Below are 12386 nucleotides of genomic sequence, written 5' to 3' on the forward strand. Positions count from 1 at the left end.
GATTAGCAGAAGGGTGAGGGGGGAGCGCGAGAGATAGCTTGCTACCTTTATGAAGCAAAACAAACATTTACATGCACCAAAAAATAAAAAATAAAAACATTGCACATCTTGCGATGTGGCTATCGCGCATGCGCACATCGCGATTGCGATGTTGAAACGATATATCGTTGCAGGCCTAGTTTGAATGGTTGTTCGTCCTTGTGACCTGCAATTGGCTGGCAACCAGTCTCGGCTGTTCTGTTCCATTGGGATCGGCTCCAGCTCACCCATGAACCCAATGAGGACAAGCAATATAAAACGTTGATTTTTGGGTATATATTACACTGTACATCTCAATACAATATTTATATTATTGTACAGATAAAAACAATTACAAAATGGGCTTGAACCATTACCCCAAACAGTAGAAATAGTTTGCTAAATGTATCATGTTGTAGAGACAACTAAAACGACAGAAGGCGGTTATTGTGTTCATTGTTAATGATACGAAAAATCTTGATCCTGTGGGCATGACAGCTATTATTAAGTGGAGATGACAAAGTGTTGCAAATGGTGTTTCTTGCAAATTAGAGTTTTGTCACGTCCATGTGGCGTTCAGGGAACATATTACAAGGTCAGTGCATTTTTTTTTTATGGGACAATTTTCACCAAGATAATAAGAGGTAGAGTGAAACATCACAGGGACATTCAGAAATGTCACGTACAACATCTTCAATTGAGCTCTTTAGTGGCCACAACATTAGGTACATCTGCACAATCTCATGAGATCTTGCTAAGGTTTGATTAAGTATTACTTTGATTAATACGTTTATCAGGGTGATGATGAGATCTGTGTAGGTGTACCTAATATTGTGGGCAGTGAGCGTAGCTTTGAAGGACCTCCCGACGCTTCTCTGACATTCTCGTTCTGTCCAAGGCGCGCAGTGAGTCACTAATGTGGCGATTGCTATTTGTGGCGTGCTAATGAGAAGAAAAAAAAAAAACAATAATTAATTGTACAGCGACATTTCATCACTGTGACTGACACACCAAGATGGCCGTCACGATGCTCCGTGCCCGCTGCTCCTTGTAGTCCCCCTAGAGGGCGCTTGTCCACTTCCGTGCCCATCTCTTTATTTTCCAAGGATGATAATTGGTGTGGCTGCACCTCCCGTGACGAGTCCAGCAGGCAGAGTCGTCTTCGAAGAGCCAACCAAATGTCCGCATCTTGACTCAAGTGACGCCTTAAAGGTGGAGTCCATAGGGGGCGCCTCAAGGTGAATATGTCAAAAGGAAAATGTCAAAAATCATAGGGATACTTTCTAAAACAAAGGATGTCTTGAATAAAAAAATCATTATATACATTATATTGTTCATTATTATTACCATATTTGACCTATTGTGTGGAAATCTGGGGAAACGCATATAAAACAAATACCGACCTTGTCTTTAAATTGCAAAAGCGTGCCATAAGAATTATTAATCGATCAAAATTTAGAGAACCAACACATTCACTATTTATTAAACTAAATATAATGAAATTTTATGACTTGGTTGAGTTTAAAATAGCACAAATAATGTACGAATTATATAATAATCTACTCTGCCACAGTATTCAGAAGCTATTTGAAATTAGACACAGTCCCTATGAGATAAGGGGTACAAGTGTCTATAAAAAACCTAAAACGAGAACAAATATTAAGCTAAGGTGTGTTCCTGTAAGAGGTGTAAATTTAAATAATTTTGGTAATGAGCTGAAAAGATGCAAGTCACTTGCTGAGTTTAAAAAAATGTTTAAAAGAAAAGTTCAAGAGCATTATTTAAGTCTGACATAAGCTAGTATAATTGTAGTAATGCATTTTTAATTTCCAATGTACCAGAATGAGTGTAATGAAAATTGTATATGTGAGTATGTGGATGTATTATTATCATTTATTTCCATTAATTTTATGTATATACGCTATATGAGCAGGATCATATATTTTCTTTTATTGAAATATAACCTATTGTATTATAAATGAAATAAGTTAAAAGATATAATGAATAAGGGGTAGGACTAGATAAGTTTTCAACTTCTTCCTACTCCCTTTTGAACATGCAGATTGTTATTGACTGATTTTATGTTTCTTTTGTGTTAGAATTTTCTTTTCTGCTGTCTCTCTGTTTGTGTGTTTATGCTGTATGTTCAATAAAATCAAAATCAATCAAATCAATCAATCAATCAATATGCAAGGTGCCTGTCAGGACGAGCAATACAAGTTGTGGTAAGACTTATTATTTTATTTTTTTTTTGTCACAATGCTCTTACAAGAACTTTTGGAGTAATTTTGACTTGATTGAATATGTATGTACCTTGCGAGATCCTCTTCACTGGCTGCTAGTCTGAAAGAAGACAGATAATCAGTCATAATGGCACATTTTGTTCACTCTATAAAAAACAAAAAAACAAAAAACGAGGTCATTGTTGGTGCTGAGCCGCGGGACACAAAAACAAATCAGTAGATGATGTTTTTAATTGTACTGGCCACCAAAAATTAGTGTTGGCACACTTTAGAACTAAAGCAGATTGACGTTGTGATTTCAGTCATAAAAAACACACCACATGATTGTCAAGACAATGTTAAGATGCTGCAGGCCTCTTGGATTGGCACACTAACAGACGTTCAGTCATTGGTTGCTTGTCCTCATTTGTACTGTGTGAGAGTGTTTTGTTTTGTTTTTACGCGAGAGGGGCGTTGTACCTTTTCGGCTCGACTTGGACTGACTTGCAGCCACCGTGGTCAAGTCTGCCGGGAGACCCACGTACACGCCGCCATAGTTCCTGGGTGGGCAGCAGATGAGTGTTGTCGTCACTGTACAGTATTTACATGAGCAAGGCACCATGTTGCATTAGTGTAACATGTTATCCAGTCAAATTAAAACGAACGTGTTTTTGTTTTATTCATTTATCTCATTAATAATTGGTGAATTGATTTGATCATAAATAATGATATATAATTATATTAAAATTAAATAAAATTTTATTGTATACATTTAAAGAGATACTTTACCCATTATAGCAATAAAAAGTTAATATTTTGTCTATAATTAACTTGACGCTTTCATTATTTTTCACATACAATTAATACCTTTAAAATTACATTTTGCAACTTGCTGTCGACTGAAAATGACATCACAAGGGCTCAGGTAACCAATCACAGCTCACCTGTTTTCTACGTTTGGTCATGTGACATTCACAAGCTGAGCTGTGATTGGTTACCTGTTTTCTAGGTTTGGTCATGTGACATTCACAAGCTGAGCTGTGATTGGAGACGAGTCCATGTTTAATTACGATCAAATTCAAAAGTACCTTCTTTTCTCATCGTCTGCCAAGGGATCTTCTGTCCTGATTGAGAGAAGATGTGCATGTCAGTCAACTCAAAGCCCCCCCACCCCCCTCGCACGTGTGCACTTGTGAGATTTACGCCAGCGTTAGCAACAAAATAGGCTTGATGATCGGATTAAGCGGCCTGTTATGATTGCGGCTGTCTTATTTATGGCTTTATTTACTTATTCATAATCGGCTCCTTTTTTTTTTTTGTCTCTTGGGGGCTGAAAAAACCTTGGACGGGCCCCTGCCTGTTGTCACTTTTCCTGCCGAGTAATAACGTCACATAATTCACAGTAGGGATGTCTTTAATCTTATGTTTCATATAGTGTGCATGCACGTGTGTGTGTGTGTTTGGTGATATTTTTGCTGTGCAGTGCGGTCCAAACATGCTGCTGTCAGCTCTCAGGAGCCCTGTGCTGTTCTGATGTTTATCGAGAAACACACACACACATATATACAAACAAATAGACACGCACGCACACACAAAGTGATTCCAGGAAGCGCGAAGCCCCTCCCCAGGCTTTGATAAACGCTTCCTATTAAAAGCAAAAAGACAGGCGAAAGAATCTGCTTTCATGCTCACATATCCTTAATTGTATTTCATTGGTCATTTGGGCGCTTTTTATTAAGCCAGCATGTGACTGTAAACGATTAGCAAATGCATTTACGGGTCAGGCCAGACACTTTCCCTGGCGTTAAAGTGATCTCAAGTGACGGCGATGAAAGTTGGTTATGCGACAAATCGTATTATTATTTTCCAGTGCGCCGCGCCAATGAGAAAGTCGTGATGATCGATGTACTCACACTTCCCTGGCGGCTTCAGATGGCCCTGAAAGTGAAAGAGAAGAAGAGAGACACTTAATCTTTGTTCATCCAAAAGTATTGAAGGCCTCCTCGCAAACAATTCCTCTCGCATTGTTTACTTAAGGAGCCAGTAAGTTATTTAATAGTGCGCTGAGAGAAACTGCGGTTTTAAAAGCAGCATGCAGCCACTTTGGCTTCTGCTAGCTTAATGCTTAACACAATGCAAAACACCATAGAAAGGCTAACAAATAGCATCGATAGTCGCATTGTCATAATCCTTTAAGTAACAGATAATTGAACACAAACATTAACTCATTCACTCCCAGCCATTTTGATTGAAGCAACCCCCTTCGCTCACGACTGTTTTACTGGATTTTGACTGATTTCGCAAGGCCCACAGAATATTGTGTTCTATTGCTATAAAAACATGGAACTTACCACAAAAAAGATTAGAGACTCTTCTTTCATCAGGAAAAAAATCTGTTTCCGTTTTGCAGCAATTAGCATTAGAATATAGCTAAGTTTCACTCATGTTCACATTCCTGGTGAAAACATTGGCAAAAAGAGCTTGTTGCAACATGGCCCCGGTTGATCTCTTATACTCTGCTGCCAACTGCTGGCCGTTTTTGTAATGACTACCATTACTTCAACCATTCTCTTCAGTTCAGAGGCTGCATCAAAGCCTTCTGTATATTCTAGCATAAAACAAACAAACAACAACAACAACAACATGTAAATACGTCTTTGGGCCCATGGTAATTTTTCAAATAGAACATATTTATACGTTTTTGGGAGCAAATGAGTTAAGGCATTTCTCCATTATGCGTTAGCATCAAGCTAGCATACTTTCAATCGAAATTATGTGGTAGTTTTAAATTCACAATTCATTCGTTAAGTTCATAATAACTAGCTTGAAGCCTCTTCTGTATTTGCCAAATTGCTGCCACCATTGTACGTTGTATGCTCGTATCTCAAATTTTTGTTTGCAAGTTTCCCAACTAGGCGTAGCTATGCATACAACTAAAATGAAGGACATTCTTGCTATAATTAGAGTTACTTTTAGTTTGTTTTATAAATGTAAAATGTGGTTTCAGTTCATTTTTTTTAAATACCATTGTCATTTTAGTTTTAACTAGTAGTAGTAACTTAGTAACTTAGTAGTAGTAAATTATTTTGTTAGTTTTCATTAATTATATTAACCTGGGGGTACTTGAGTACTGTATGAGAAAAAAAAGTTCAAAGCTACACTAGCCAAAAAAAGGAATGAGGTGAGAGGCGAGCGGTGAAAATGTTTGCGAAACCTCGCGGGGTCGACGATGATGTTAGCTAATACAAAACGATGGAAAAGCACTTAAATGTCACAAGAAGCCTCGATTTGAAATATTTAGAGGAGGCAGAACCACCCCCAGGGACTTGTTGACTTTGGAGTAAATCTGATTGGTTTCACCACAGTTACACATTATACTCGTTTTGTAGCACAAAGGCTACAATTGTGGCACTGTGTTGTGTAGCCTACATGGTCGGGGCCCTTTTGAAGTCATATTTTTTCCACTATTTCAAACAGTTTGAGGTGTCTCGAGCGGTGTACAAGTATACCGATTTTCAGATTTCTCTAAGCGATTATACTGACCGATTATTTGATGGCGAGGTGTTTATTTCGTCCACAATCTGCTCGGAAAGTGGACTGAAGATCATAAATATTCAACTTGATCAACGTTTACGACCGCAAATCCTTGAGGTCGACAATGAGTTGGGCTGAGCCACAGACCCCGTGATTGTGGCTTGAAACAATCGATAACCAATTTGTGAGTGGTGTGATGTCTTGGACATCTTGAGTACGTCACAATGAGCAGTGAGCAAGTATGTGTTAAAATTTCAGTGTTAAGTTTGTGGGAGTTCATTTTAACTTCTTAGCTGTCATTTTAAAAATTTGCCGTTTTAAATGATGTTTAGAGTAAATATTATCTAATATATTATGTTATATTATGTAAATATTGTGATACATAAGTTCAACCACGCTTGCACTTTTCCTCCGTATGCTAATTGAAATTAAGTCTGAACTTATCCAAATAATTATGAATTGATGTTGAATTGCAGTATGTACAATGAGAAGAATGTATATGGTACAAAATCAAGTTTGCTGCCATAACAACAAATTTGTCCATATCTATCGCTAGCAGCTGCTAAGCTAGCATGCTAAGGTAAAATTAGCCACGTTAGCTAACTTTTATAGTTACTGAGCTATTAGTAATAGTAGCAGTATTAAGTAAACATATGCTAAGGTAACATTAGCCATTTTAGCTAACTTCCATAGCTACTGAGCTATTAGTAATAGTAGCAGTAGTAAGTAAAAAATATTTTCTTATTTGGGTGTTGTTTATTGAAATTCAGTCCTTTTGCTTTAAAACAGGCTAACACCTGAAAACAGCTGCAAACAAATTGCAAAAAACAGTGAAGCACTTTCATATGTTGATACTTATCTCCAGCATTAAAAAAAAAATACAATCATGTCCTATGAAGTTGCGTAAATGTCATCAAGAAATTTTTGGCTCTTGCAAAAATGAAAGTGCATACAGATAAAAGTGGTATGTTTGGATTAATATCAAATATCGCAGAGAACACTTTCCAACTCCAAGCAGCTGGTAAAACTACATCCTTCATCCACTTTTTTTTGTTTTGTTTTTGTTTCTGTAAATCTTGACGTAGCTGTTCAAGATGTTGTTTACTAAAAAAAAATATATATATATATATATATATATATATATATATATATATATATATATATATATATATATATATATATATAAATTTGCCTACTGCATATAGCGCAAATACTGATGACTACTGACAATTCTTCTGTTGGATAATATAATTAAAAATCTTCAAAGTACGATAACCAAAGTTACTTTTTCTTATCAATATATTTACTTGTTTCAGACCTTCACATTCAAGCAACGCCCCAGGTTATACGAGTGATATTTCGCAGCTCAGTCTTTGTTGAACCACCCACTTGAGTTCAATATATCATTCGACAGACATTCTTAGTGTGTAATTTGAACTACACAACATACACAATCCATAAAAGGGGGAAAAAAACACACGAAATGTATCTTGTTAGAAAACCGAAGCATTTGCATGAGTGGGAAAAGAGTGAATTTCCCTTAGAGCTGTCAAAAAAAAAAAAAAAAAAGTCTGCTGACATGACACAGGGGCCCATTCAGAGGCCAAACAAAAGCTCATTCATATCTCAGGAATTGCATCTGTGTAAATAAGGGCAAGGATGAGCAGTACAGTGTGTGCCTGGGCGGTCACTTGAGTCCGCCAAGACTGAAGCTTGAAATTGAAAAATTGACGTGCGTGACTCAGCCGCTGCGCTTCCTGAATGATGCATGATCTGATTAGTTAGGCTGAAAAGCACAAACGTGTGTCGTGATCGAGTAGTGGCGCATGTTGCTGCAATGACAAAGAAATGGCCGCATTTTGACTGTTCCCATAGAGTAGGTCAAGAGGCTTCTACTTTTTGGCACTTCTACTTTTTGTGAGGAATAAGCGGTCAAGAAAATGGATGGATATATCCATCCATCCGTCCATTTTCTTGACCGCTTATTCCTCACAAGGGTCACAGGGGGGTGCTGGCGCCTATCTCAGCTGGCTTTGGGCAGGGTACACCCGGGACTGATTGCCAGCCAATCGCAGGGCACACAGAGACGAACAACCATCCACACTCACAAGCACACCTAGGGACAATTCGGAGCGCCCAATTAACCTGCCATGCATGTCTTTGGAATGTGGGAGGAGACCGGAGTACCCGGAGAAGACCCACGCGTGCACGGGGAGAACATGCAAACTCCACCCCGGAAGGCCGGAGCCTGGATATATATATATATATATATATATATATATATATATATATATATATATATATATATATATAAATATTTTTTTGCTCTTTTTATTCCCATTTATATTTATTTTTTTAAATATAATTTTGGAATTGTATTTTTATAGCCATGTTTATTTTCACTTGTATTTATTTATTTATTTAGTCCTTTATTTATTTATTTATTTATTTATTTTGAATTTGGGTAGTTTTGGTCCTCCATACAAGGTTTGGTCTGACTGACCTTGTGAAGCTGAGTTTATAGCATTTCCATGTTTTGTGGCTAGTCATAAAACTTGGCTGCCAGGCTTCGTGCACACGTTATGATGATAAGTCAAAGTTTTCTGCAAATTCTGTACTTCAAATTTGGAAGCAAAAAAAAAGAAAAAAAGAAAAAAAAAACAAGTTTGTTTATAAAGTACCCTTGGAAATGGCCAAACGTACAGTAATAGAGATGAGTATGAAAAAATGCAGGCAATAACGATCCCTGTTAAAAAAAAATTATATAATTGTCTATATCATTTTAATCCAAACATATACCACAAGCTATCCTACAATACCTTTATTATTAGAAGATCGTTTTCCAAAAATCACACTGGACGTGCGTGCGTCCTTGGCACAACTGTACTAGTTTCCCATCAGGCAGGACTTTGGCTCCATCTTGTGACACTTCATAGTTAGCCGTGACCGTACGTGGATGACCTAAAATGCGTGTTTCGAACCAAAATGGCAGACTTCCTGTGTTGTTTTTCTGCTACGGAATGTTGATGTTTTTATTTTGTGGGTCTACTCGTGATGGATGTGCCTACTAAATTCCATGTAAAGTGAAACTAGCTTTTGGGCGCTATATTTTCTCAGGATCAGGGATGTACAAGATATAGTGAGAGTTTAAGTACAGGAAAGTCCTCAAAATTGTGACTTGTCAGTTGTGGGTCATTTGAATTTGACATGTAAATTACGTTTTTTTGTGGCTAACTCTATTTGTTGTTATATTCTTACACTCTGTTCAATGCTATGATGTCAGAGGACAGTAAAAATGTGGCAAACGTGCCTTTTGGGTAAAAAATAAATAAATAAATGACCCAATTTTGGTTAAAAAATGATCCGCTACTTGTGTCAACTCTAGGTTGTTTTGTTTCAAAACAACTAAAGTTTTTAAATTTTATAGAACAAAAAAAGTTTGTTTGCACAACCCCAAGAGGAAACTGTGACAGTGTCGGTACCAGATGTGATTGGGCTGCCAGATTGTATCGGGTCGCCTGCAGATGACATCACGCTGCAGGATTGTCCGGAAATTGTCCGTTTACAATTGTTCAAAATAACAAAATTTATAGACTAAAATTCTAAAAACGTAAATAAACCCAAAAATATAAAAGCATGATACTTTAAGAGTAAAAAATAAATAAATAAATAAAAAATAGATTGAAGCGCCTTGGAGCTTGCCGGTGACGTCAGTACAGCAGCGCTAGCGAAGTTAGCTTCAGTTTGATTTATTTTTTAGCTGGTCACAAATCAACCACAATGACAAAAAACAGTCTTAATGATAATAGGAACACATTAACAATGTAAACTGACGATATTTGTCACATCTGAGACAATCATTTTGTGTATTTATCATTTAGTCAATCTTATTGTATCATTTATTCAATATATTTTGCGTTTATATTCTCAGATTTATTTATTATTTATTTATTTGTTTGACATCAACTGGATAATTCCCAGCCAATCAATCCTGTAGCGGGGATGTGTTCGTTCGGTTAGGCGGCCCTGATACGATTTGGCAGCCCGATCACATCTAGTACCGACACCGGAACAACTTTTGACCAAAATTGAGGTTTTTTTTTAACTAGCATTCTTAAGAGTGTGTAACACGCTCATGCTGAAAAGTCAGTAGTTGGTGGATACCTGCCTCAAACATCATTGTTTATCCTAGTAAATACGCACTTACACAAAACACTTGTGGAAGTATGTACAAAAGTATTGGGACACCCTGTTATTCCACTGACAGGAGGGGGAGGGAACCAACAACTTGGTCCATTCTCTGTTCTAGCTCATCCCAAAGGTGTTTGATTGACATTCTTCCACACCATTCTTCCCTAAACTGGTCTCACAAAGTTGAATATACAGGATACAATGATCCAAAATGTCTCTTGAGATTCAAGACCCAGCTGCTAGAGGATTGATGTATGGATTAACAGGCTGAATCAAATAAATACAAACTGGATGTTTGGGTGAATGAATGCGTGTAAAAAAAAAAAAAAAAACCTGTCGAGTATTTTTATGAATGAAAGCTGCATGGTGTTGAATCAGATATTCTTCAAGCCGCACAGGCAGAAGCAATCAATGTGCAATTTAATCACAGAATTGGAATCACGACAAGTCAAAGTCGGCACATTTCCCCCATGCAAATGCTGTTCATTCATCAGTGACTCCGAGCCCGACGCGTTTCATTTACATTCTAATCACCTTCCAGCTTTGGTGCACACAACAGATAAACTCTCCCCTCATGTTTGGGTCTCGCATTCCTATATAAAATAAGCAAAAAAACAAAACACTCACCCCCTCCCGAGGTGCTGGCGGCCGACGAATTGCCACAACCCATTTTTCCTCATGAACGCCGCCGTCGTCCAAACGTGAGCGTCAGACGCCCGGCGACGACGAGGAGGAGGAGGAGGAGGAGGTGAAGAATGAGCGACACATCAGGAGAGGAGGAGAGGGAAGGTCAAGGAAGCGTCTCCCACGGTTACGCTGCGAGTACGCCAGGGAAGCACAGAGCGAGGGGCTTTTATACACATGCTGGGGTGGGGAGTGTGTGTGTGGTGGTAGTGGGGGGTTACAGTGGGTGAGAGGGAAAAGAGAGAAAGATGCTTTGCCTTAATGTGATTTGCTCGTCTGTTACACCCTGACACGGTTGCCCTGGAAACCAGGAGAGGAGGGAGTGTGTCTAGAAGTAACCAATGGAGAGCCTGCATTTTATGTTAAAACTTCACGCTATCATACATTTATTTTTGTACTTAAAGATGACTTGGACATGTGTACGCATAACCACTGATGCAGGGCTCGACTGGCACAAAAAAATAAAAAAAAAATACGACCCTGGCATTTTGACTTAAAGCACGATTCCCGATCACCTCACCTAACATATAGTTCTGCCACTGACGTTGACTTATGTTGGTTCAGTTTGCTGTCTGTATTGCAAATGGATTAATGGACTAGTCCCTCTAAATTGTGGGCCAGTCTCTCGGGGTAAAATGGAGGAAAATAATCATTAAAAAGCACTGCATCGGCCTCAAAAGACACCGGCCCACCGGGCATCTGCCCTGTATGCCAGATGGCCAGTCCAGCCCTGCACTGATGACACGTCAAGGCCGAGTGTTGACCTGTAATTTAAGAAAAAAAAAAAGTGGGTTCTTTCACCGGACTTACCTCAAGTTTCTAGCAGTAAAAATCTACAACAATGATTGTCAAAGTGTTGGACACATACCACTAATTGTTATGATTGTGTTTTGGGTTAGATCAAAGTTTCATTGTGCTATGGATGTGTTACGCTTGTGCAGTTAGTAGTTACTATTATGATGAGTTATTATGCAAGTGTGTCATTCTGTTATGGATGCTTATGCAGTTACTATGTCCCTTAAGCTGATAATGTGATGCTGATGATGATTTAGCTGTATTAGCCACGTTTACCGAGTTTTATACAATTATTATGTCCCTTAAGGTGACAATGTGATGCCAATGATGATTTAGCCGTATTAGTCACGTTTGCCGTGTTTTATGCAGTTATTATGTCCCTTATGATGAGCTACTATGCTTACGCAGGTCAGGGGATCATTCTGTTATGGATGCATTGTGTGTTTATGCAGTTACCTGGTCCCTTAAGCTGATAATGTGATGCTGATGATGATTTAGCTGCGTTAGCCATATTTACCAAGTTTTATGCAGTTATTATGATGATAACGTTAATGTAATCAGTAGCTCATAGGCACATAGAAGCTGCATATCTTAGTTTGTCTAGTGCCAGTCACTCTTATTTTATCCTATAGGTCGGTTGTTACTTTGTATTTTGTATATAAAAACTCTTTCTCCCAACTCCTATGTCTTTTCTCAATTTGGCATATAAATTCCACACTTTTCGTGACACGAATTGTGGAGGTAATTAGTATTTGTCGTTCACCGCCAGGGAAGATATTCCCAATGGCCAGTCCACCCCTGGTTAGCATGATCACCGTTTGACTGGCTCAGTATGTGATTTTTATGTTGCTGTGCTAATGGCACAGACGCACGACGATTTGTGGAGAACTAGACCTCAGAAGACTGGCCTGATTTAACTTCTTGCCTCAGATACCATCCAAA

General features: G+C 38.2%; 1 protein-coding gene across 1 annotated transcript; it reads right to left on the reverse strand.

The window, feature by feature from the left end:
• Positions 1 to 300: 300 nt before the first annotated feature.
• c25h12orf75 (chromosome 25 C12orf75 homolog) lies at positions 301 to 10817 on the reverse strand. Its single transcript, XM_077517372.1, has 6 exons — positions 10593 to 10817; positions 4154 to 4178; positions 3329 to 3364; positions 2721 to 2800; positions 2332 to 2361; positions 301 to 1250 (listed from the first exon to the last, which is right to left on the reverse strand). The coding sequence occupies exons 1-5, from the start codon at positions 10633 to 10635 to the stop codon at positions 2357 to 2359; spliced, it is 189 nt and encodes a 62-aa protein (XP_077373498.1). The 5' UTR covers positions 10636 to 10817; the 3' UTR covers positions 301 to 1250; positions 2332 to 2356.
• Positions 10818 to 12386: the final 1569 nt, after the last annotated feature.

Source organism: Festucalex cinctus, chromosome 3 (assembly GCF_051991245.1).
Source record: "Festucalex cinctus isolate MCC-2025b chromosome 3, RoL_Fcin_1.0, whole genome shotgun sequence".
NCBI classification, from domain to species: Eukaryota; Metazoa; Chordata; class Actinopteri; order Syngnathiformes; family Syngnathidae; genus Festucalex; species Festucalex cinctus.